General features: G+C 44.8%; 1 protein-coding gene across 1 annotated transcript in view; it reads right to left on the bottom strand.

The window, feature by feature from the left end:
- The window catches only part of LOC105477640 (LIM and cysteine rich domains 1), a 67,104-nt gene that overhangs the window by 18,637 nt on the left and 21,656 nt on the right, over positions 1–26,811 (bottom strand). The window contains exons 2-4 of the mRNA XM_011734203.2: positions 16,596–16,684; positions 11,954–12,209; positions 1,197–1,532 (exon numbers count right to left, since the gene is read on the bottom strand). Coding sequence (XP_011732505.1) covers positions 1,197–1,532; positions 11,954–12,209; positions 16,596–16,684 — 681 coding nt within the window. The remainder of the gene's footprint in view (positions 1–1,196; positions 1,533–11,953; positions 12,210–16,595; positions 16,685–26,811) is intronic.

Below are 26,811 nucleotides of genomic sequence, written 5' to 3'. Positions count from 1 at the left end.
ATGGCTCCCAGTGGCTCACTCCTCAACAGCACTTCTTCCACACTGCCACTTCCTATGGGTTGAATATCCCCTCCAAAAACTCATGTTGAAACATAATCCTCTGCATGGCAGTATTGAGAGGTGGGGCCTTTAAGAGATGATTGGGTCGTGAGGGCTCAGGCCCTCAGGAATGGATTAATCCACTCATGGCTTAATAGATTAATGGGTTATCACATTAGTGGGACTGGCTTCTAAGAAGAGGAAGAGAGACCTGAGTTAGCACACCCAGTCCCCTTGCCATGTGATACCCTGAGCCACTTCGGGACTCTGCAGAGAGTGCTCACCAGGAAGAAGGCCCTCACCAGATGCAGCCCCTCGGCCTTGGACTTCTCAGCCTGCACATATGTATGAAATACATTCGTTTTCTTTATGAATTACCCAGTTTCAGGTATTCTGCTATAAGTAACAGAAAATGGACTAAGACACTGCTAGAAGAAACTTTTTCAAGCACAGCATGGACCATGTACCTCTGACCAAAAGCCTGTCCATGACCTTTGGAATAAAGTCCTAGCTTCATGGCATTCTGCAGTTTGGGGACAGTGTCCTCTGCTTGTTTGATTTCCTGGGGCATAGCAGCTAATACAAGCTAATCAGTATTTGACTGATGAATGGATGGAAGGAATGAACCCTCCAGAAATTCAGCCTCTGCTGCCCTTCCCAGCCTCGTGTCCCCAGCTCTCCAAGCATGCCACACTTCCAATCACGTGGGACTTCTTTTAATCCTCTAAATGCACTGTACTTTCTTGAACTCCTGGCTCTTTTTGCAAATGATCACCTCTTTAAGGGGGTACACATCCTCCCTTCAAAACCTGAAGGCTTGGATGGCCCCTAGACATTCTTTATAGACCGGCTTGTACCTCACCAACTTCTTGAAGCTTACCCTTACCACCACGCAGGCTTAGATGTCCCTTCTCTAAACTGTGTCGGTTTTGTCTGTGACCTCCACTGGACTATGAGCCTTTCAAGGGCAGTGGTATTGTATCATTTTCCATGGGCCCGTGCCTGGCACAGAGTAAATGAGTAACCAATATCTGCTGAATGCACAAATTCATGAATAAATGCACGAATGAGGGAACAAAGTCCCATGATGGGGCCCTGACGGTCCAGCCCTGGGCCTGCATGGTTTCAGCCTGACTGGAAGCATGGGAGAAACTTACGTATTCCACTTCTTTGGACGGGTCACTGAGGCTGCCGTTGGTAGTAGCGGCAGTGGTCTCTGCCCCCTCTGGCTTTTCCTGTTGCTTCCCCTCCTCCTTGGGCAAGCCACCCTGCCCTGGGAGGGCCACTTCTCCCACGCCGAGGGCCTCGCTCTTATATTGCTTGACAAATTCTTCCATCAGTTTCAACTCATTCTCCAAAAGTCCACGGCAGCGCGAGGGATCCTGGTCATAGATGGGGAGCTGATGCATGAGCTGGCGGCGGCGGTAAAAGGCGCCCTCCGTGCCTGTCACTGGCTGCTTCTCCTTGGGGATGAGCTCCATGTACTGCAGTCCCTAGGGAGGAGGAGGAGGAAGGGACAATGTGATGTGGACGGGGCTTCATCAGTTGAAGAAACTATGATAGAATCTACCTAAAACTAAAAATGCATTCTCTTCCAGCATTCTTAGCAACTGAAAGACCCACAGTCTTTATTTTCTTAACTTAATGCAGTTAGATTACTTTTGTAATTTTAGAAAATTATGAAAGCAATACTGTCCATTGTGACAAATAATACATACATGAGATAAAAAAACTTTCGTAAAGGAAAAACATGCATCCCTTAGCTACCTTGTGTATGTAGGGAGTGTTCTATGTCTCAATTTTGGTGATAGGGCCATGGAAGTGTATCTGTGTAAAAGTTCGTCAAGCTGTACACATCAGACTCATGCACTTTGCCATATGCATACTGTACGATCATGTGCTACATGACAGCATTTCAGTCCACGATGGGCCATATATGCCACAGTCGTCCCATAAGATTATCATACTCTATTTTTACTGTACCTTTTCTAGGTTTGGATATGTTTATATACACAAATACTGACTGACCATTGTGTTACAATTGCCTATAGTATTCAGTACAGTCACATGCTGTACAATTTGTGGTCTAGGAGCAATTGGCTATACTGTGTAGCCTAGATGCGTAGTAGGCTACAACCATCTAGGTTTGTGTAAGTGCATTCTTTGACATTCACCCAAAGACAACATCACCTAAGGACACATTTCTCAGAACGAAACCCCAGCATTAAGTGGTGTATGACTGTCCTTTGTTTTAAAAAGGATTTTAAAAACTTATACCTTATTGGCTCATGGTAACAGCTTACCAACAACTTTGTGTCTATCCTTCCAGACTATTTCCTATGTATATTTATTAAATAAGGGCACCCAGTCTTCTTTCTGCTTGGAACAAATAACAAGCAGGGTTGTACTTAATGTACTTAAATGCTATTTTCTGTGTGTGTGTACCACTTAAAATGAGTCCTTGGTCAGTGGGTTCTGTTTCTCCTGTGACCGCGCCAGCCCATGTCATGGTGTGGGACAGGCAACAATCTTAAGTGTGAGAAAGAGACACTTGTTTGCATCTGCTAATGTGTGCTCTGTTCGTTAAGTAGCTAGCTCTCTACTTGCTAATAATAATCATTATTTTATCATTTATTCTCCAAGGAACACTGTAGTTTTCAATTTTGGACGGCACTGGAAAGAGAAAGGAGTCTACATTTACTCATGGGCTAGGTTTTCCATCAGAATTTGAATAAAGCTCATTTTGCTTTGTTCTCTGACTTTCAATTAATAGTAATAATTACATTTACTAGTTTGTCTCTATCCCCAAAGAAAAGTTGCTGTTTTTAAATCTATTCTCTAGTATCATTTGCTAGACAGTAGCCAGTTGATAAAACTCTTACAGTATAATGACAAGTAATGCCAGCTGGCTGCCTTCATGAAACCTGTGTCCCACTCGGCGCTCTCTTCTCACTGGCCCCACAATTGATGGGCTTGATTTCTACCTTCACTCATGGACTTACAACTCCCCCTGCCCCCGGAAGGAAAAGCCCTCTCTTGTCTTTCCTGTTCTTACAAGCAGCACTGTATGCTTTGATCTCTCCCTAGTCCTTAACCATTCCTAGTGTATTTCAGCTGACCCTCTAGCAGGACTGTCCACTCCCTGAGGGCAGGCCATGTCCCTTCTACTGCAGTAGCAAGAGCAAAGGCTCTGGAATCAGCTTGTCCTGAACTGAAATCCTGGTTGTAGGTATCCCAGCGGTGTGACTGTGGCCATGTCATGCCGACTCTCTGCACAGGTTCTTCAGCTGTAAAAATGAGGCTTGTAAATCCTAGGGTGGCTGTAGGATTACTTAACAGAACCGTAGGACCTACCAAGCTGGTCCAACCATGGCCCATGGGCCACATATGGCCCAGGACAGCTTTGAATGTGGCCCAACAGAAATTCGTAAAAAATTCGTAAACTTTCTTAAAACAGTATGATATTTTTCTGTGATTTTTTTTTTTTAAGCTCATCAGCTATCCTTAGTGATAGTGTATTTTATGTATGGCCCAAGTCAATTCTCCTTCCAGAGAAGCCAAAGGATTGGACACCCCGATCTACATGCTACTGACTTTCTCTTCTCTTTTTCTTTTTTTGTTGTTGTTGTTTTTATTTGCTTTTGTTTTTTTGAGACAGAGTCTTGCTCTATCGCCCAGGCTGGAGTGCAATGGCGTGATCTCAGCTCACTGCAACTCTATCTCCTTGCTTCAAGCGATTATCCTGCCTGTGCCTCCTAAGTGGCTGGCATTACAGGCGTGAGCCACTACACCTGGCCAATTTTTGTATTTTTAGTAGAGATGGGGTTTCGCCATGTTGGCCAACTTGGTCTCCAACTCCAACTCCCGACCTTAGGTGATCCACCTGCCTCAGCCTCCCAAAATGCTGGGATTACAGGCGTGAACCACTGCACCTGGCCCTCTTTGCTTTTCTATCTGTGGCTTTTCTCTTTTCAAATCTCTGATTACAGTCAGATTCACCAGCTACATATGTCAAAGTAGTGTCTCTCAATGGACACAGTGTACAATAACCCTGTGAAAAATTACTAACATGCAGATTCCCAGGCACCAAGCCCCAGTCAAGATCTCCCTCCAGTAGGTTAGGTGTGGGGTACAGGAATCTGCATTTTAAACAAGAATCCTGGTAACTCTGATGCAAGAAGTTGGCTCCTGGACCTTACTTGAACTACTGTTTCAATAAAATACTGGCAAACAAAAAAAATGAGTGAGATAAACAACTGGGATTCTCAAGCACTGGACAGATATCTGAGGAAAGGCTGGTGGATGATTCCCAGCTGCTTCAGGCTTTTGCAAAACTTAAGAATTCTCAAGGAAGAAATATGAGTTTTGCTAACACCTGAGAGAGGCCTAAATGAGCTCTTACTCTGCTCCAAGTTATAGTCAGAGATTAACATTCTTGATCAGAATGGTGTAATTTAAGTAGATGTTCATTTTAGATTTCCTGTTTTTGTAATATGAATTTTGTTTCTCTCAAAACTGAATATTTTTACTTCATTTACATCCTGGGAAACATTCCTGATAAAAAAAAAGTCAACCTTGTTTAAAATTGCTTTTTCTTAGAAAAGTATAATTAAATCATTATTGACATAAGATATTTCATGGTTTATTAATTAAAAAATATGTAAAGGCAACTTCTAATAGTAGAATCGACAAAGTCTCAGGTCAATAACATTTCCACATCATATGACTGGTAACTGTCTGAATATTAATGTGTTCACAAGTAACTGTCCAATTTGGCCTCATTTATATATTTGTTTTTATTGAACAGAACTCTTACACTTGGGTGAGTCCCAGGGACGGAGAGATTAGGGGAAGATATAGGTCAGGGCCACAGCCTGAGAAACTGTGAGAGGCAAATTGTTCATCCTGGACAACCACTTTCCATTTCCATGCCTGACCCTGACTCTGAACCTTAGCACCCGGTCTCCTGATTCCCATCACCTAGGTGGCCGCTGCTAGGTTCATCCTCTTAGAACCCATCTGGCCCATAGCTTATCAGTTGGGGCTGGACTCATTTGGGAATTGTGGGAGTGAACACGGAAATTCATGCTGAAATGCATATCGTACAGACCCTGTTGCTGTCTGATTTTAGGGAGCAGTGGTGAGGAAGCTAGGGTTGTTGTGGGGTGGGGCAGTACAAGTCTAAGGCTTGGTACCTGCTGGGATTCATAGTAAATAAATTCTGGGAAACAGCATAGAAAAGGGAGAGACAGGTGACCTGAGCTTCTGTGGGACTCAAACTGAGGGATGGCTGTAGATGCCCCATTGGTGGCTCTGCCCTAGATCCCAGAGGACACCTGTCTGAGACACCTTCTGGCACCGCAGGCTCATAGCATACCCAGCTAATCCCAGGTATGTCTGCATACTTCTGAATGCTTTTCAAGGTGCTTTCTCAGACAGAAGAGACGACCTGGGTGGTGGAGTGTCAGGAAGTCAGGGTTTTAGGTCCAGTCCTCCTGCTGCTCTGTGTCAGACCAAGAAAGTATCTCCTGGGCCTCAGTTTCCTCATCTACAAAGTTCAGGGTAGATTGTGTAATCCCTAGGGTTCTGACCATTGTGAGAAATCCCTGGCAATCTCACTCAATAGTCACCACAACCGAGAGAGAGAAGAGCAATATCACTAACCCAGATTTATAGCTCGGAAAAGGGGAAGGAGACGGTGGATTCCTGTCAAAGAGGCCAAGATAGTCCACAAACCACATGGACGAGCAGAAGCCCCTGTGCATCACACAGCTGCAGAAACATCTGGAAAGGGCTTTGTCCTGACCCCGTCTTAGGAGACTGGGTTGTCTGGTAGTTTCTTTCTTGATCAGTATGAAATTACAGATGGTTTCTAACACAAATATGTCAGCCAGGTAGGTCTGAAGAATCTCAAACCTTAGGGTGCATAAGAACCACTGGGAGACTTGTGGAAAGTTTTCTGGGTCTATCCTTATCCTTAGGTTCTGATTTAGGAGGTCTGGAGAGGCCTAGAAATGAGCACTTTAAGCCAGGAGTGGTGGCACACACCTGTAATCTCAGCATTTCCAAGGCCGACACAGGAGGATTGCTTGAGGCCAGCCTGGGAAACACAGAGAGACCTCATCTCTACAAAATACTAAAAAATCAGCCAGGTGTGGTGGCACATGCCTGTAGACCTGACTACTTCAGTGGCTGAGGTGGGAGGATCGCTTGAGCCCAGGAGCTCAAGGTTATAGTGAGCTATGATCACACCACCTCAGTCTAGCCTGGGTAACATGTCTCAAAATCCATCCATCCATCCATCCATCCATCCATCCATCCATCCATCCATCCATCATCCATCCATCATCCATCCATCCATCCATCCATCCATCCATCCATCCATCCATCCATCTATCTGCAGTTTAAAAGTTTCTCCTGGGTGGCTCTGACACAGGGCATCCCAGGGTTGGGGCTTCTCTGGGAGCAGTGAGTGGGGAAAGAGGATGTGACCATCAGAGACAGTGGGAAGTGGCAGCCGGACAGCCAACAGGCTGGGGCAGGCACAGGGCCCTGCAGAGATGTGTTAGTGTGTAGCCTTGGGTGGCAAATTTGCTCACACTGTCCCCTTCCTATTTCTTGCCCAGGGTCTGCCCCTGCTTCCAGAATCTAAAGAAGGATTTTGGAGAAGTGGAAACAAGAGATGGGCTCACTCTGCTAGCGTGGGGATCAGGCCTGACTAGCATCTTTCTCACACCAAGTGCTGAAGCAGCCCCGTGCAGGCTGATTCGGCTCATGGGAGAGTAACTGCCCCTCCTGGGAAGACTGCTGACTTCCCCAGGTTCAGCAGTTGAAGGGATGATAGGAGCAGCCAACTCAGGGAGGGCTTGCTATGCTCCAGGCACTCTGCCAAGTGCTTCACACACGTTAACCTATTTAATTCTCACAACAATCCTAGCAGGAAGGTACTAATGTTACCTCTTGGAAAACAGAGGACAGAGAAGTTAAGTAACCTCCCCAAGGTCACACAGCTAGTATGTGATAGAGACAGCTTTGAACCCAGCAGCATGGGTCTCAAGCCCTTCTCTGCTGCCTCTCCAGAAGATGGATGATTTTCCAAGAGGAAAAATGTTCCCCAATCTCTGGAGGCATTTCCTTTAGTCATCACTTCAGAGTGAGCGGGCTGTGTAAGCATCAAGTGGTAACAGGATCCCCCATTCCCTGGATGTGTCTGTTTCTCTGGGATTCCAGGACCTGCACCCTTTTCTTGTGAACTTTACAATCATTGGTGTGCTAGGGATCCTGGGGCAGCATCTGCGTGTGGAATCAGCCAGATGTTAGCTGACCCCTGCGTTCACGGTGTCCTTTCACGGCTCTGCACTGGCTTTGGGTGTCTGTGGCTGCAAGGGTAATGTGCTTCCTGGCTGGAGCCTTGGAGAAAGGGAGTTTCCCTTCCCAAGGACCCAGTGATCCTTTTGCAGCTCAAAGCTCCAGCTGGGGCTGGGCATGGTGGCTCATGCCTGTAATCCAAGCACTTTGGGAGGCCGAAGGGGGCAGATTGCTTGAGGTCAGGAGTTTGAGGCCAGCTTGGCCAACATGGTAAAACCCCATCTTTACTTAAAAAAAAAATTAGCTGGGCATATAGTCCCAGCTACTTGGGAAGCTGAGGCACAAGAATTGCTTGAACCCAGGAGGCAGAGGTTGTAGTGAGATCAGATCCTGCCACTGTGATAGAGGAAGACTCAGTCTCGGGGAAGAAAAAAAAAAAAAAAAGGCTCCAGCCTCTCTGTCTTTGCATTGTCAATGCTACCACATCCAGCTGCCACTGGTGTGTATTTAAGATGCCTGGCCTTGCCTGGCTGGTCTGAGACTTCCACCACTGCTCCCTATTCATAAACGCTGCTAATCAAGACCTCAGAATCCCTCTTAACACAGCCCTCCAAGCAACTACGATTGACTGGCATGGACTTGGGAAGGGAATGACAGGGACAGAGGTTTGGGCAAGAGTCAACCACCTGGCACTGCTCTGACTCTGAAACAGAATCTCCCAGGTATCTCTCTGATAACCAACTATGTCACGTTATCTACCTCTGACACCTGACTATGTCATAGGAGCTAAATCACGTTCCCATAACCTTTAGCAGGAGGTGTTTTCTCAGACCAGTTGGGAAGGTTGGTTTAGGTTTTATGTTTTTCCTGAGGACCTTTCTTTATTTTTCTTTTTTTCTGAGATGGAGTTTTGCTCTTGTTGCCCAGGCTGGAGTGCAGTGGCACAATCTCGGCTCACTGAAACCTCCGCCTCCTGGGTTCAAGCGATTATCCAGCCTCAGCTTCCCGAGTAGCTGGGATTACAGGTGCCTGCTACAACACCCGGCTAATTTTGTATTTTTAGTAGAGACGGGGTTTCACCATGTTGGTCAGGCTGGTCTCAAACTCCTGACCTCGGGTGATCCACCCACCTCGGCCTCCCAAAGTGCTGGGATTACAGGTGTGAGCCACTGTACCTGGCCCCCTGAGGACGTTTCTGAGTTATTTGGTGTTCTGCAACCTGGCTGGGACATATTGAGTGGAGAGGTTCCAAGAATCTGACTGTATCAGGAAAGAAACTAAAAATGCAAAGCAAAGTGGAAGGGAAGGAACTCCTATACCCTGGATTAGGCAGTGAAACACACATGGGATCTGGAATCTGGAGACTCTGTTCTGATTCTTCTCTTTCTGATTCTTCCGCTGACAGCCAAGAACAGTAAATGGGCTTCATCTGACAAGTCAACCCCAGCCCATAGTGGTGACCTAGAGTGCTGTGTGAAGAAGGATCCTGAGGGCCGATAAGGAGTCAATGGGAAACAGTACTCTGACTGATAAGCAATGCCTGCCATGGGTGTGGAAGCAGAGGGTGCGGTATGAGTAAGTGCCACCCCTGCATTGGCTCCTCACGGGCCTCTGTTTGCTCCTCTGTAAAATGGGCCTGTAACATACTCAGCAAATAGGGAGTGGTGAGATGTTCATGAGATACATATACAAATGTTCAGTGGATGCTGGTTTCCTTTGTCTTCTCCCTCTTTCCTTCCCCCAAATCCTGGCTAGCTTTCAAAGCCACACTCAAGCTGCTTCCTCTTCATGATCGCCTTCCCCGAAAATGCTAACCCAGGGTATCTGCTCCTTCCTGCCTCCCCTCCCACCTGCCAGTTCGCCTGGCCTGGCCTGGATTGGTAGGGAAGAGCCCAAACTTTGGAGTCAGGGTGGCCTGAGTTCAAGACCTGGCTCTGTCACTTAAATCGGCTGTGGGACATTTGGCTAGCTGCATCGCTGCATCCTCTCGCTGAGCCTCAGTTTCCTTCTTTGTAGATGAGGGTAATGAGCGTATACTTCTAACAGTGCTGGAAAATTAGATGAGATTGTGCATGGATAGTTCCTAGTATAGTGGCTGGTAGACAGTAAATACTTAACAAATATCCACAATTAGGCTTATTGTTATCAGCATTTGAAGGCTTAAGAATTGCTCAGGCTTTCTTTCTGGTTGCAAAGGATGAGACATAGCAAAATTCAGTCCCATTCCCAAAATATAATCAGTCTTGATCATTCAGTAATTTAAAAAAAAGTCAGGAAGGTCAGTGGGAAGGGTGAGTTGTCCAATCTCAGAAATGTGACTTGCCCTGGACGCCCAGATGCAGAGCAGACAGAGGGGTTCTTTATAGCTATGTGGTTTTAGGAGCCAGCATTAATCACTGCCTGACGATGCCTTCCCCTGATTAGTCTGGGGTCAACGTGTTTGGGGTTTTCACCAGCCGGTCCCTGATGCCTGTAGACGGCTCTTTCATGAGCTGCTTGCTTTAGTTTCCACTGACATCCTGGAGACCTGTTTGATAGCTTACCCAGACCTGGAGCTGGAGGGAGACCTGAGCTCTGAACTACTGGGCATGTCCTGGCTCTGCTGTTGTTCTGTGGCCACACTCTGTGGCCCGGGACCAGCTCCTGTCTAGCACTAAAAACTTTTGAAGGCCAATTAACCATTCTGTGTTTCCTTACATGTAAAACAACTCTGCCTTACAGGGTGATTGAGTTCATGGATGCTGAAGTGTTCTTTTAAAATGTGCTTTTGCTTTTCAAAAAGTACAGATCAAGAAAAAAATCTTAGCCTCTCTTCACTTTATCTGGAAGGGATTTTTCCTCCTTAAGGCAACAGCTTAGAACTGTGCGTCTCAAACTCCATATGGTGAAGGATCAAGGTTTGTTTGTTTTTCACTTATTGCAGAGTGATTTGTGGTCTCTCTCATGTGATTAGAATGTAGCACATGCCCCATGAGATTTCAGTGTGAGTCTTACCACGTGGAATTCTGTTCAATGGTATGAGTTCTCATCCCATCACACAGTTGCATGTCAAACTGCTGTAACATTTTCCCAATATATATTCTCACATTGGGTCTAGGTCACAAAGACTGTGTGGAACAGCTCCAGTCCACAGCCCACACTTAGAGCATCTCTGGCCTAAAAGGTAACATTGCACTAACACTCGTCACACCTATCCTGCACCCTGCACTGTGCTGGGTGCAGGGATGTTACAGTTTACAGGACAGACAGGGTGTCTGCCTTCATATCTAGGCACAGAAAAAAGATAATCTGCTTGCAATAAAAGTTGTTAAAGAAACCAAAAGAAAGAAAAAATGTGATAGGATGGCAGGGAACATCTATTGTAAACTGAATATCTGGGGAAGGACTATTTAGGAAGAGCAAGGAAAGAACTTTTCAAAAAAAGGATCAGGAAGTGCGAAAGCCCCAAGGAGGGCAGGAGCTTGGTGTGTTCTAACACTGGAAGCAGGAAGTTGGAGTGTCATAAGGTGTTGAGATGTTGGGAGTGAGAGCACAGTGATGGGAGCCATGGAAGAGCCTGAAGGGTAGGGCCATGAAGGGCTCCAAAGGCACTCCTTTTCTTCCAGCAAATATTCAGTTAAATGCCATGCTTGCATTTTTAAAACTGTTGAACCTTCTACAAATTGTATTAACTTATAGAAATCATCTAGCCTCTTGTTACTCCATGTGTGGGGTTCTGGGGACCAGTAGCATCAACATCACCTGGGAGTGTGACAGGCGTGTCATATCTCAGGATGGCCCTGAACCTGCTGGATGCATTTTGATGAGCTCCCCAGGTGATATCTACACATGTTGAGATTATAGGAGCCCTGATCCAGTGCATTGGATCTTGAAGGTGGCTGCATGGGGAGTCATTTAAAATGGTCACATCTGATGATTTGGATTCTGTAGTCTGGAGCTTCTGACTCAGTGGTCTGGGATGAGACTTGGGTATGGAGACCTTCTGCAGGTCCTGGGGATTCCAGTGAGCAGCTAGGGTGTAACCTTGTGTGAGTCACTTGCTCTCTCTGGACCTGTGTCCTTTCTGCCCTCCTCAGGGTTTCTCTGATCATTTACCTGAGATTTCTCTGGTTGCTTTTGTTCAAGGTTGTATAAAACCAGTTTGTTTCTCCCTTCTAAGACCAATAGGTTTCAGCATTTAGGCAGAAGAGAGAACTGTTTCTCAGCTCTCCTACAGGTTTGCAAAGGGCATATCCCAGGCTCCTTTGAGGGAAAATGAATATCTTGCAGATGGAGACAAGCACTCAGAATTTTGAGTGAAAAACTATCTCCTGTTCGGAAGTAAGGAGCCCAAATGGAACAATGATTGCCCCTGTACTAGAGCTGCAAGGCCTCTTAGGGTCCATATGAATACCTCTACCCATTTCATGGACAAGGAAAACTGAGGCCCAGATAGTCTTCATTTCAACATCACATGATATAAGGGCAGGGCTAAAACCACAGCCACTCCTGTCATTTTTGTGACCTTGATCTCTTGCCACCCCATGTTTGAAGTTCAGAAACACTTGACGTAGCTAGTATTTATAAGGATAGGAAAACAACTGCTTAGTTGGGGAAGCTCTCTTACCAGTTTCTGGGTGACTCCAGGGGGAGCCCACTCGTAGGTGATGGTGTCAAAAGTGGGATCTTTCCCAGTGGCAATAGGGTTGGTCATGATCATCCGGTTCCTCTTATAAATCCGGATGCCGTCCCCACCTTTCACCCGAGCAGTGAGGGTGGAATACTTGGAGTCCATCAGCAAGCGGCCAATTTTCCGATCGTCTTCTAGGTCGGAGGTTAGGCAGTGGTCCTCTTGGCTGCATTTGCAAGACTTGCATATTTTCCTGGGGGTGGGTGGATGGAGATGAGTGAGATTAACTTCCAGAAAGAAGAGGCAGATTCTTTTGCTAGCAGCATCTACCCTTTTAAAAGCAAGCTAAAACTTTAAGTTGGAAAGGTTAGCAGCAGACAAATGGTATCCTGAGACTAAAAGGCCCTTGGAATTGGGATTTGCATTTGGGAAATGACAGTGTTTATATTAATCTATCAGTGAGGAATGTAGGATACAACTTTCGCTGGTAAAAAGAGTGGCATGTTTTCACTCCTGCTGGTTGCCACGGCAAAGTCCGATTTGTTCATCAGAGATGCTCTAAAGCTGGGCTGGAGTCTGTGTGGCCCATAGCCTAAACCTGGCCCACAATCTGCTCTTGCAAATAAAGTTTTATTGGAATATAGCCATTCCCATTCATTTACATATTGTCGGTGGTTGATCTGGGGCAACAACAGCAGAGTTAGTAGTTACAACAGAGAGCGCCTGGCTCACAAAGCCTAAAATATGTACTTACTTTCTGGCCCTTTACAAAAAAAGTTTGCTAACTCCTGCTCTAAAGAATTATTAAAATTGTTTCCCAAGATCATAGCCTCGGAGCTTCAGCAACTTTTAAACTCTTTAGCGTAAATACTGACGTTAGAATGCAGTAAACATTTTCTTCAAGAAATTTGTGAACAGGACCCAGCAGGGAGAGAGCTGAGAAAATCCCTCTGGCTGGGGAGATGGATGTTTGTTGGGAAGGCTTTGTAAGGAGAAGGAAACACATCCTGGGGAGGGTTCAGGTTTACTAAAAAGCCTCATGCTTCTCTTTGATAATAAAAAAAAAATGTGTGGCTACTTGGTGTCATGCTGTTAAGGTTTAGAAATCCAGAATTCCATAGCGTGAGAGGAAAATTGCTCCCCTCCCTTTCCAGCCTGTCACCATGGGCAGGCTGTGCTGGCTCTCAGATGCTCTTCTGCATGCAACTTGAGAGCTTGTTAAGTAAAGTGAGCAATGTCAAGGCCAACTGCAGGGATGAGGTAGGCCCAGCAAGGGAGGTCACTGCAGCTGAATGATCGGCAAAGCTGAGGGAACCCTCCTTTTCCCTCCTATACTCAGGAAGTAAATACGTCTGATCGAATATCACAAATGTTGATTGTGGGGCTAGTGGGGGCATACCTTGATGGTCTGCGTTAATGGTGCTCAACTAAGGTCAATTCTGTCCCTCGGGACAGAATTAGCAATGTCTGAAGACATTTTCAATTGTCCCAGTGGGGTAGGGGAGTGCTATTGGTGTCTGGTGGGTAGAGGCCAGGGATGCTGCTAAACATTCTACATTCCACAGAACAGCTCCAACAACAAAGAGTTATGAGGCCCAAAATGTCAATTGTCCTAAGAGACTGGGAACCCCTCACTGAATATGAAAAGAAGGCCTTGTTGTGACCTTTAAGGAGCTTACAGTTGGGATGGGGGAGGGAGAGACAATCAGATGGAAATTATATAAAGTACAATATGTTCGGGGCAGAAGAGAGTTGCCTATAATCTGGGGGTAGTTCTACTGGCCTAGGCCAGTTCTTTGAGAGATTATTATGTGGTACATAGAAAAAGGCTTGGTGCTTAGTGGTCATGAGTTTGGAAAACAGTGGGCTAAGGGAGGTTAAACACCTCTCTTTAGTGCAAAGTTACTCCTTGACTTTGATACGGTGATGTGCGGCATGACATTTTGAATGCTACTGGAGAAGCTTGCAGTACAAGTTCACATTCAGTGGGCTGCAATTTGAGAAATGTTAAAACTGACAATCTCAAGGATGCATTCCAGCAGCAAAAAAGAGAAAATGACCCTAAGGGTGCTGCAGGGAATAAATGAGGTTTTCCTTCTCAAAAAAAATTAAATAAATAAAAATAAAAATGGGTGGTTTTGTTTTGCATTTTATTCACAATCAGTAATATTCTCTTGCTTATCCCTTTCCAGAGCCAGGCACGAGGAACCTGCTTCTTTAAGAAGTCAGGCACTAGGCAGTATCAGGGGTTGACAGGTGGGGAGTGAGAACAGCAGGGCTGGAAGTGGAAGGAGGAGGAAGAGGCAGAAGGTGAAGGAAATCCTGGCATGGAGGGACACGGAGGAACCTGACTCTTCAGTGTCCCATCTGACCTCTGACCTCCCCAATAGTTTCCATAAATAGAACTAGATGAGGAGGCTGCCCATAGCTTTTTCGGTTAATGTGGAATTTCAGGATGCTAATTAGAGAGGCTGGGAATGCAAAACCTTTCACAACAAAACAAAACAAAAGTTAACAGATCTGAGATGTTCTTTGAAACTGTGTCGACACAATTTCCCCTTTTATTCACACTCTTCATGTGGCCAGGCACATTTCTGGGACTTTATACATGAGGGATACACCCCTCTCACCCCATCCCACTCTTTCCAGGTGCCCAGATTGTAGAAGACACAGGCACACCCCAGAATATCCTCAACGGTATTAAAACGGTCATTTCTGCAATCTGTCATTGGTAACCTGAGACTGAATTCTGTCCTGTGACGATTAGTTGATGGACTTTCCTATTAAACCAGGTTGGCTGGCACTTTGGTCATTTAAAGGTCTTTCAAACAATTGAGAGTTTTAAAAAGTTTAACAGGATTTCCCTCCTAAGCTTCTGTGATGTTACTGCTTCAATTTGAGTCTAATTTAAGTCCCTATTTGGATTCTTCAAACCAAGTCCCTATTTGGATTCTTCAAACCAAGGACACTTGATAAGCAGGACCTACAAGCTTCAATCTGTATTTCTTCACTTGATGTTCAAATCATTTGTACGACGACAAGGAAATGGAGGGATTAAAACAATACTAAGAGAATTCTCCTTGTAGCCATGAGAAACAGGGTCCAGAATTGTCCTCTCTTCCTAAACAACTGGAAAACCTGAAAAAAATCTACCAAACGACCATTTTCAGATGTTTGACAGCAGGCAGCACAGGATTGTGATCCTTGAGAGAAGGGGAAACCGATTTAATTGACTCGGTGGGTGCATTTAGATAACATTTTCTCCTGACTCAAGAAGTCTAAAAGGAGACATCCTAGCTGTCTTCAAATTGCTGAGGAGGAATCCACGCTGTTCTGAGATTCTAAGGGAAGATTCAGGACCAGTGGGGTTGAAATGATAAGGAAGTTGACTTTTCCAGGCCAGAAAGAGCTCAAATGGCCAAAACAGAAATGCGGAGAACTCCTCCTAGGAGTGTTTACATTATAGATGGATTTTTTGCAGGGGATAGAAGCCTGAGTTAGATGACCTTGAAGGTCCCTAGCAACCAGAAGACGATGCGAGCTCCTCTGAGATTGGGAACTGTCAGGGAATGGAGTCAGGGAACAGAGTTCTGCCCTGAAAGCTCATAGCCCAGTGTACTGCAGAACGGTTAGGAGCATGGGATTGGGATTCACGCAGATCTGAGTTCAAAGCCTGCCGTTTGGTAGTTGTCACCCCATTGCCTGCCTTCAGTGTCCTGATCAACGAAATGGAGATACCTAATACCTACCGCTTTGGTTTATTTCAACATTTAAATAAAAAAGATTTCATTCGGTTCATGAGTAAGTAGTTATTTTTATAATTCCCATCTCATAATGGAAGTCAGTACTGCTGCGAAAACACCTTCCAAACTTTGTTCCCCCACTGAGGGCCCAAGGCAACACTACAGCAGTGATGATAAAAACTCTTTCTTTGCTATGTGCTCCACAGAACTTAACTTTCCTCTCCCAAGGCTGCAGGGACAGTCTCACAGTCTATTCCCTGCACAACTCTAGAGGTGCTGTCCACATACATGCTGACATGAGTGCTGCCCAGGGACTGTGCAGTGTGGCAGCCTCACTCTTGTCCTCAGAATCATCAGTGGAAAAAAAGAAAGAAAACATCTGCAAATCCAACTCCAGCTGGATCTTATGGTCTTCCCATGCGGATATGAATACCAGGTCCTGGTTTTTAAGTACTGTGGACAGAATGACCTCTCTTTCTGTCCCAGGGGTCACTCTAGACCAAAACCCATCAACAGCGATGTTAGTGCAGTGCGGGGAGATCAATCCCATCCACCAAACCTTAAGGCATACCCCAAATGCACAAGGGACCAGCTAACCTCTGCCTGGGTCTTTCCAGAGCAGTTCTTGCTGGGCTGGGCTTGGTGGACTCTACCTTGAAATGGTTTAGGAAGCGCTAAACTCCTTTTTCACATCTTTACTCCCTCTGCCACCCTCCCCCAAGGACTTTTTTCATGTTTCTGAATTGGACCAAGCAGGAGTGCCTTCCCTCTGCAGCCATCCTTCCCTGACAACGCATACAACCAAAGCAGTCTCAGCGAAGAAAGCAACCAGGGTTCCCCGAGAGGACAGCCAAGTAACAAAGGCAGATAGGGACCCTCCTGACAAAATCTGTTACCTCCATGAATGTGGCTCGAAGCCCGAACATGTCCCCTTGCATCCCAAACATGCCACACCTCTTGCTGACTGCAGCTGGCCCAGGGACATCTGGAAAAGGAACAGAAAAGAGGGTGTTTTCCTTCCAAACATCTTGGACCGGAGATGCTTGACCTCTAAAAGACTTGGCATACTGGCAAAGGGACTGTGTGGGGTTCAAAGGGCTTGAGATCAATAAGCCATCACAAACTGTTTACCAGGAACTGAGAAGACCAAACGGGAACATGGAATGGGGCCAGAGGGTAGGCAAGTGTGGAAGGGTGGGGCTCTTCCCAATAAGAATGCAATGGGGGTTCTTTCCCAGCCTCCAGTGCTGTTTCAAAACAGCAAGACTGGTTGGAAATGCCCTGCTGTGAGTGACCATCTATCTGTTCCATCCCCCACCCTCACCCACTCTCACTTGTCACTGGAATGGAATCTCCAATGAGTGTCTCCTCTCCCTCATTTATTTGTGATTTATTGATAGAATGTGATTAAACCAAAGCTACAGGCACAAACAAACGTGCATGCTGCCAAATGTTTATAGCTCCAAGCATAACTTAAATATTTTGCTAAAACATTGAAAAATCACATGAACACTTAAAATGTCCTTTGGAAGGACAACAATGCATGAGACAGGTTTTATTACTTGTTACCAGCCAAAGGTACCAAAAGTGCATTGGCTCCTGCTGCCGAGGTGTTTAGACCCAAATGGCATCTTCGAACCAGAAGCATCACCTGGGAGCTTGCCAGAAATACAGACCATTAGACCCCACTCCAGCCGGTTTGAATCAGAATCTGTACCTTAACAAAATTCCCAGGAGATCTTCATTACATTAACATTGGAGAAGAAGTGGGTTAGTAATATGGATCTGCTGGCTGAGAAACTTACCCAGCTCTCCATTGGGGTTGGGGTGGGGACGACTTGGTACAGGGATGTACTTTATTATGATTTCACCAGAAGCAGGGCTCAATCAACTAGTAATGTAAAGGGATAAGCTTCTTATCCAACAAACATACCATTTATTTAGCATCTACTATGTACCAGACACAGGAATACAATATAAGACTCAGGTGTGCCCTAGTGGAACTCATGGTTAGCTAGGCGGATATGGAGAGAAAAACACATTCATCTCCTGCTCCTATAAGGGGCAAGTCTGAGGTAAAGGAAGCTGCCTGTTGTGTAGTAAAAAAGGCATGGATTTTGGAGTTTGAGAGACTTGGATTCCAAATTGAGCTTTTCAACTTATTGGCTGCATGGCCTTGGACATACTGAGCCTCAGTTTCCTTACCTGCCAAATGGGTACAGAGATAATATATGTAACATACAGGACCACATTAGGCACTAGAAATGGTAACTGTTCTTATTTTGCCACAGATTTTAGAAGCACAAAGGCAGGTGCTAATAAACTCATATGGGAAATATGAGTTTATTAGAGCAGATTACTTCTTCTTAGAGGAGGTGACTTTGGATTTGGGCTGTGCAAGATGAACAGACAGAAAAGGGGAAGGAGACGCCTAGCAGAAGGAAGAAAATGTGCAAGGTATAAAAGGTATGAGTAGGGTATACAATCTGAGCATGTCCTTTGGATGCTACTAGTGTACTCTCTTGGCGTTTAAGAGGGGAAAAAAAAAACAAGCAGTGAAACTTGTGAAGCCATCCTCATTGCCAGTGGTAGAATTCAGACATATGGAAAGAGACAACTGTCCTTCACAATACTTCTCTTCTGTACCAAATCTTCCTACAATAATGCCTCCCTCCCTGCCTTCTATTTGGTCACTGCTGTTTACACCATGTCCCCACACACTCTGTCATTTTGTTCAGTACATATTTACAGCTTCAGGGAGTGAGAGCCATGTTGCACATATGTGGAGTGTGGAGGGAAGCATGTTTACATTTAGGCCTATTCATGTGAAAAGTGAAAATTAAGACAACACCCACTGCTAACTCATTCTCCTAAGCTGGGGAGCTTTCATTCACAGGCAGGACTTTGCTCCCTAAAGCCACTGGCATATAACCTTGCTCATTTCCACCTCTCCTTCTTGACACCTTCAGTTCTCCTAGTTGAAATGCAGTGATCTTTACACACTTAAAATTGGAGGCATTCAAAGTTTATTTTGGGAGACATACAACTTGTGAATAAGGCTTCATTGTTGGACCATTTCAGATATACTCAGAGGGCTGGAAACTGGAGAGGTAGGTGGAAGCATTTCCAAGTGGCAAAGCACCCTGCACACTTCAGCTTTATTGTTCTTCTAATGAGAGGCTGATTTAACCCTCATTCTACAAGGGGATTAGTTCTGATGCTTGGCTTGGAGAGTGGAGCTGCAATTTGCCTGCAAACTCAGAGTTTGATTTAGAAATAGTGACGTAGGTAGCATAGCAGGGCAGAGCAGAGCACTGGCTGGTGATGCAGGGGTCTGGCCTTTGGGTGCCAACTCTGGCATTTATTAGCTGTGTAACTGGAGACGAGTCATTTCCTTGCCCAGCCTAAAGCATCTCCTCTGAAACATAAGGAACTCGCCTGCACTGGGGTTGCCCACATTCTGTTCTGCAGGATCCTCACTTGGTGAGATGTTACAAAGTGGTTCCTGGTTGGGAGTGGGAGAGGGAATTACCTGATCAAATACAAATGGCAGGCACTGGATGTGTAGAGGCTCCCAAGCCTTTAACAGGCCAGTCTACGCTAGAAGCAAGAAGTGAGGTAGAGAGCAAGCAGATGTTTTGGGTTTGGAGACCCAGGCTTTAGTCCTGGGTTTTAGTGCCAGTTTTTCCCCTTTCCTCTGCTGTACTTGGGCAAGTAGGCTTGTTGAGTTCCAGGCTCCTGACCCTGACCTGCGTCATGGGGATAACAAGAATGCAACCTGCCTTGCAGGGTTACCAAGAGGTTAAATGGGATGCTGCCTGAAAAGGGCTTGGCACACACTTATTAGGCACTGAGCGTTCTTTGTCGTTGTTGTCATTAATTACATCTTGTGAAAAAAAGTTTGAGAGACCCTGAATTAGATGTTCTCAACGCATTTTTTTTTCTAGCTTCAAAATGCTAGGGGACTTTAGAGGAACTATTTTTTCTAAATACACATCCTCTGTACTTTCTTATTCCCTACTTTTATGACATGTAAAAAGAGTTGCCTCTCTGACTAGGTTTTCCTACAAAATGTAAAAACAAAATAAGCTCACACATGTCCCATACTTAATGATTAATTCATTAAGCGAGGCCATCCCTAGCCCTTTGCCCTCGCGGTGCTCTGCTACCCATCACCTGAAGAGAATCGACGTTAAAATCTCAACAAGCACAAAGAAAGCCCCATGCAGTCAGGCAAGTGAAGACGCAGGCAGTCTGGCCTAGTTGGGCAAGAACGCTAAACTAAATGGAGGTTCGGGAAGTAGAGAGTTGGCCCTGGTCTCCATTGGCTAGTGGGACGGTTTCCATGGCAACAGAAGTATGTGGGAGAGAAAAATAAATGGCCTTGCAAGGAAGAAATTGATTCAGGTCATCAGGCCACACTTGCAGCTAGTTTCCTGGCTGACTGTTTAATGTAATAAATAGTCATTTGTCTACTGCATGCCATTCATCCAGAAGCCAGACAGACCCCACTATCTTCAACACAGAGAGAACGATCTTGTTTACTGAGGAGGGGAAAACATCAGTCAGCCACAGTTCCAAGTGAGATACTCTGGTTTATAAACAGTAGGTTTTTCTGATGTGGGCTCTGTCTCTTGAAAGACGGCACAGTGTCTCACAGTAGCTGAGAATAGAAGAGTTTAAAAGAAACCATCACTTAAAAAAAGGTTTCTTGGAATGCAGCATCTAATCTGTCGTTTCTCCCGAGAAGAGGAAGAAATGTTTTGACGATTTTATTTGGCTCGGGTTAGTAGGATGTGGTTCATCTGATATTATCGTGAAACTGAATGGTGGCAGGGACTTAAAAGGACTTAGATCAGACCAGGAGACCCCTGGGGATGCAAGGAGCAGGGGCAACTCTCAAGCATTTGCCTTCAGGTGAATCTCAAGGGAAGTCTTAGAGGGAAACAAATATCACGAAGAACAATGTAGGGTTGAGAGGAAGAAGAACGTAAAAGAGAAAATGCAATCAGGAATTTAGGGATGAGCATGGGATTTGGAATTAGAAAATGGGGGTTCTCCTTCCAGCTCAGCTTCTTCCTCATGGAGTAACTCAGTTTCCTCCTCTGAAAAATGAATTATCCCTGCCCTTTCTTTGTCTCAATAGGGCTGTTGTAAGCAGCATGTAACATTAAAAGGCAGTAAATTGAAATAAGCATTTACCATTGTTAAAAAAATAATTAGATGTGGTGGCTCATTCCTGTAATCCCAGCACTCAGGGAGGCTGAGGCAGGGGGATTGCTTGAGGCCAGGAGCTCGAGACCAGCCTGTGCAACATAGTGAGACCCCCCATCCCTACAAGAAAACAAAACAAAACAAAACAAACTAGGTGTGGTAGTATGCACCTGTAGTTCCAGCTTACTTGAGAGGCTGAGGCTGGAGGATAGTTTGAGCTCAGCAGTTTAAGGCTGCAGTGAGCTATGACCATGCACTGCACTCCATCCTGTCCCCCCGGCCCCCCAGAAAAGTATTTAAAACTCAGATGTAAGGCAGAAAGGTGAGTGGCACATCCTTTCAATGCCATATGGAGGCAACATGACACTGGGTCTCCTCATCCCCATAGGATTATCTAGAGAAATTTACTTTGCTCAGCTCCGAGACTTGGTGAAGTAACATGTTAACTTGCAGATCTTGGTCCAATAGAGATACAAACAATTTCTGTCCTTTCAAAAAAGATAACCTCAAATGTTATAGTTTACTGTTCTGGAAGACATTAACCAGTTTTGTAACTAACCCATCAATCTTGTCCTAACATTAAACTACCTATAAATACCTAACTCCTCGAGAGCTTTTTAAACTGGCCTAAACATCATACAGGTTCCTTAGAACACAATCTTTGTTAAATTTCACTTCATATTTGCACAAAAGTCGTGATTCTACCTTTTTGAAAGTTGTATCTTAGTACTATCACATGCTCAAATGATGACCCACAGGTTTGCTTTCTGAGGTGGTACGTTCCAAATTGACACAAAATTCTATTCAAAGCAGACTTGTCTTTTACTGGTTAAGTTCTATAAGTATAAATGTTATTAAAGATTATTGGTCAACATGACTTGTTATTTAAAACAAACCCTCCCCTAGGGGTTCCAGGAGAGAAACTGGAGTGAGATGGGTTGGGTGGAATACAATTATGGGAAGGTCTGGGAAGGGACTGGAATTGTATTTAAAAATATGACCCTGAAACTACTCTACCACCATGAACAACCCCAATAATAACGGCTTTAGAGTTTATAAAGTGATTTTACTTAGTAATTCTCTTATTTAATAATATGACTTCCCATTGAAGTATAATTATTATCATCATTATTCCCAGTCAACGGATGATGAATGACCTTGAGTCTGAGAGTGGAGAAGCAACTTGCCCATCCAGATGGTCTCCACTGGAGCTCCTTTGAAGGCAGTGGTGGTGGGGTATCCTAAGTCTACCTTTTCCTATACGGGCCTTTAATCAAAAGTGTTTTATCTTTCCCAGTGATCATGATCATAGTTAACATTTATTGTGTACTTCCTATGTGCCAGGCACATGCCAAACATTTTATGACATTTCATTTAAGCTTCTTGACAACCTTATGAGATAATTTCATTAGCCTCATTTTCAGATAAGGAAACTGAGGCCCAGAGAGGTTAAGCTTTTCTTCAAGATTCAACAGCTAGTAAGTGGTGGAGCCAGGATGTGAAACCAGGCAGGCCTTACATCAGAATTGTGCTCTTATCCAATCTGCTATCGCACTTTCCACCAAGGACACTGCACTTTACAGTTTACAAAGTACATTCACATCCCTTATCTCAGTTGGTTTTCACAATGATCTTAGGAAGCAGGTATTTTACATTTTGCTCATGAGAAAAGCCCCTAGAACTGACAGAATTTGCTCCTAAGAATGTAATTTACGCACATATTATTGCAACCCAGAACTCATGACTTCTTACTGTCCCAGGAGTCTCCAGACCCTAGACAGCACTCCTAGGAGTCTATCTCTGACTCTGGGCATTGGACCAGTTGGGTTCAAAAAGGAGGGACAGTGTGTCTGCAGGGGTGAGGGGTGCTGGAAAGGTTTGGGCTGGGAGTGGCAGGACAAGGTTTAGACACATTCACCTTGGTCCCAGGCTTTCTACCACTTGCTCCTGTTCTGTTCAATAAACTAAAATGTAGATGTCCAAGGCGACAAATAGACTTCAAGTGCAGGTGGGGAGTCAATGGCCAGAGGAGAAAGTGAATCAGAACCTCAGGCAAAGTTTGTGGGAGAAAAGTGACAGGATATTGACTTCACTTAGTTTGTCTGCTGCCTCCCAGGAAGCCTGAAAGGCCAGAGACTGTGTACGCTGAGGACCAGATCTAGGAGCTAGAGCTCACATTGGGACCCAAGTTGTGCAGATGCCTGGATGGACAGTAGCTTAGGGGACTACATGTTGAAAACTACTACCTAGAAACTGTTCTCACTTAAAAAATAGCAAAATCCATGCTAATCAAGAAGCAAGTCATTTCTGGGTTTATTCCCAACTCTTCATAAATCTGTCTATATTAAGGATACTAGTGCCTGTCTCATTTTGAAGTCATGCTGAATCACTTTTAAAGGAATAAAGGTTGCTGGATGTTAGATGTCATGGGGCTTCCACAATGTGGCCCACCTCACCTATCCAAATTTGTCTCTATTTCCATATTATTTACTGTTTTCCACCCAGATTCTCTTTCCAACCACCTGAGCCTCTTGCAGAACTAAATCCACACAAACTCTGGGATTTTGCTCATGCTCATCTAAACCGCAGAGATTTTCAAACCTGCCCACTCCTTAGAGTCCATCTTTAGTCCCATCTTTTCCATAATCAAAAGGAATAATAGTAGCTGTAAAAGGACTAGAATATGTGGTTTTCCAGGCACTGTGCTAAGCCTGACCTTGTGCAAATCTTACAACTCTATAAGGCAGGTATGTTGCAGTGGTTCTCAAGGTGTGGTCCCCAAGCAGCAGCACAGCAGCACAGCAGCACAGCAGCACAGCAGCAGTGAACCTGTGAGCACTGCAAATTCCCAGACCTCACCCCAGACCTATGAAATCAAACATTCTGCAGGTGGGGCCCAGACAGCGCTGTTCAAGTCCTCCAGGTGATTTTGATAAACAATTAAAGTTTGAGACCACTGATACATTGTTAGTGCTTCTAGGTTGCATATGAGTTAACTGAAGGGTAACTGTCCTGGTTTGCACTAGACTGTTTGGTGCCTAGGATGTAAAAATTTTTAGTATAAAAACCAGAAAAGCCTGGGAAAATCCAGTCTCTCTAGTTAAGTGTGGCTCAAAGGGGTCAATTTAAAGTGCTAGAGCTTAGATTTGGACACAGGTATCTGAATTCCAGATCCACATTTTAATTTAACCCATGCACTACAGTTCCATGCCAAAAAGCCTCTTCCAGATATTTTGGGGCCCTCACAGGTTTTTCTCAACTCACACAAATGTAAAATTACAAATGCAATCAGTGCTAGGAAGGAGAAACAGTGTGCCATGAGATTGTCCTTTAGCAGGGGATTTTGCCTGGTCTGGGTGTGTGAGGAGGGCAGTGCTCCTCAAATTAAGTAAACACTCTAATTAGCATAAAATCACCTGGGATCTAGCTCAAATGTACACTCTGGTTCAGCAAGTCTGGGGCAGGCCTGACATATAGTTCTACCCACCTCCCAGGAGAAGCCATTTCTGCTGTCCCAGGGACCACACTTTGAGTATCGAGGGGCTACAACAGTGGTTCCCTAACTTGTCTGCAACATTAAACTCTCCTGGGGATCTTTTAATGCTTCCAAAACTTGGGCTGCACTCCAGGCCAATTTTGCCACAATCTCTGGGGGTTGATTACAGGCATCAGTATTTCTGGAAGTTCCCAGGGGATGCCAATGTTCAGACAAGTTTGGGAATCATTTGATCTCACCATTGTAACTTCAACTGTTCCAACTTGGACTTTCAGGCTCTCAGCTCATTGGTTTAATAATCTCCCTTCCCGGACCTTTGCGCACTGTTGGGAGGAATGTAAATTGGTACAGCCATTATAGAAAACAGTATGAGGTTCCTCAAAAAATTAAAAGTAGAACTTCCATACAATCCAGAAATCCCACATCTGGATATATACCCAAAGGAAATGAAATCAGTATCTCAAAGAGATATCTGCATTCCCAAGTTCACTGCAGTGCTACTCACAATAGCCAAGATATGGAAACCACTTAAGTGTCTGTCAACAAATAAATGGAAAAAGAAAATGTGGCACACACCCCCACATACACACACACAAACACACACACACAATGGAATGATATTCAGCCTCAAAAAGGAATAAGAATAATGCCATTCGTGACAACAGGGATGAACTCGAGGACATTATACTACGTGAAATAAGTCAGGCACAGAAAGACAAATAATGATCTCATTTAGAAGTGGAATCTAAAATAGTCAAACTCATGGAAACACAGAAGAGAATTTTGGTTGCCAGGGGCTGAGGACTGAGAGAAATGGGGGGATGTTGGTCAAAGGGTACAAAGTTTTAGTTAGGCAGATTGAGTAACTTCGGGAGATCTAATGTAAAGCATCATGACTACAGTTAACAATACTGTATTATATACTTGAAATTTGCTAACAGAGTAGATTTTAAGTATTCTCACCATGTAAAAAAATTAGTTTGATTAGTTCACAATGTATATGAATATCAAAACATTAATTTGGGCTAGGCTCAGTGGCTCACACCTATAATCTTAGCACTTCGGCAGGCCAAGCGGGGAGGATTGCTTGAGCCCAGGAGTTTGAGACCAGTCTGGGCAACATAGTGACACCTCATCTCTACAGAAAATTAAACAATTAAGCTGAGTGTGGTGGTTCACTTCTGTGGTCCCAGCTACTCAGGAGGCTGAGGTGGGAGGACTGCTTGAGCCCAGGAGGTTGAGGTTGTAGTGGTCTGTGATCGTGCCACTGCATCCAACCTGGATGACAGAGGGAGGCCCTGTCTCAACAACAAAAACAACACAAATCCATCAAGTTGTACCTCTTAAAGACATACAATTTTTATTTTCAGTTATACCTCAATAAAGCTGAAAAAAATTCCCTTTTCATATTCAGCTTGTGGACCACCATTCCTTACAAGGAGAGTTTTTTATAGCAAGTCTGGCTTTTGTTGTTGTCATTTCAGCATCAGCCCTGGCACAAGCCTGCCCCACAGGTTCTGGTGCCAAATGCAGTCATTCTCTTAACCAGACCGAAGAGAAACCACAGCCCTTCCTCTTCCTCTAAATTTCATTGGCTGGCTGACTCCTCTCTGGGGCGCTCATGGATACCGAGATTCTCTGCCCTGCCTGAGGTGAGGGGTGGTCCCCAAACCCTCCCAACTCCAGGTGGAAGCTTGGACTGAGGAATTCCACTAGACGAAGGGGCCCAACCTGGGAATGTGCAACACTCAAATGGTTGCAAGCTGCATGGGAAGTCTTTTTTTTTTCTCCTTAAGAAGTATGATTTTTCTGGGGAGTGGCCTGGCAGGGAAGGCTTTTTTCACTTTCCCACTTAAGAATCCTGGGGTCTATACCTACTATGTACCCACAAAAATTAAAAGTTAAAAAAAAGGAATACTGGGGTCTTGACAAGGGTCTGGACTTCTTCCATTGTTTGAAGCTCCCAAGAATTGAAGCAAGGACTTGCCAAAACAGGGTTACACAATCTTAACAGGGTAATGGAATCAACATACTTACCAGTATGATCACTGCCTGTCCATAACTTAAAGTCTACATTTGTTGCCCTTCCTGAAAGTAAATCCTCTGCCTGACCTCTCTTCCTGAGACAGGTCCTGTGTGTCACCAGAGGAGAAGGTCAGGGGGTTGGAAAGCCAGGGATGCTGAGGGAAGGGGAACAATGACTCTTTCCAGTCTATTTGCTCTTAAACATCAGGGTGACTTTTTGCATCCTATTCCATAATCTATATTTTTTCTGTTGTAATGTAAAACAAATGTTCCCCATCTTGCTCCCTCCAATCTTAAAGCAGAACTGCTGCTCCGTGTTTATCCTTTGGCTTCTTGCTCACTCATCTCCCCAAGCTTTGGGAAGCCCCACACTAGGG

Source organism: Macaca nemestrina, chromosome 2, assembly GCF_043159975.1.
Source record: "Macaca nemestrina isolate mMacNem1 chromosome 2, mMacNem.hap1, whole genome shotgun sequence".
NCBI classification, from domain to species: domain Eukaryota; kingdom Metazoa; phylum Chordata; class Mammalia; order Primates; family Cercopithecidae; genus Macaca; species Macaca nemestrina.
The sequence above is the reverse complement of the archived record's forward strand: the minus strand, read 5'-3'. Positions and strand labels throughout refer to the sequence as shown.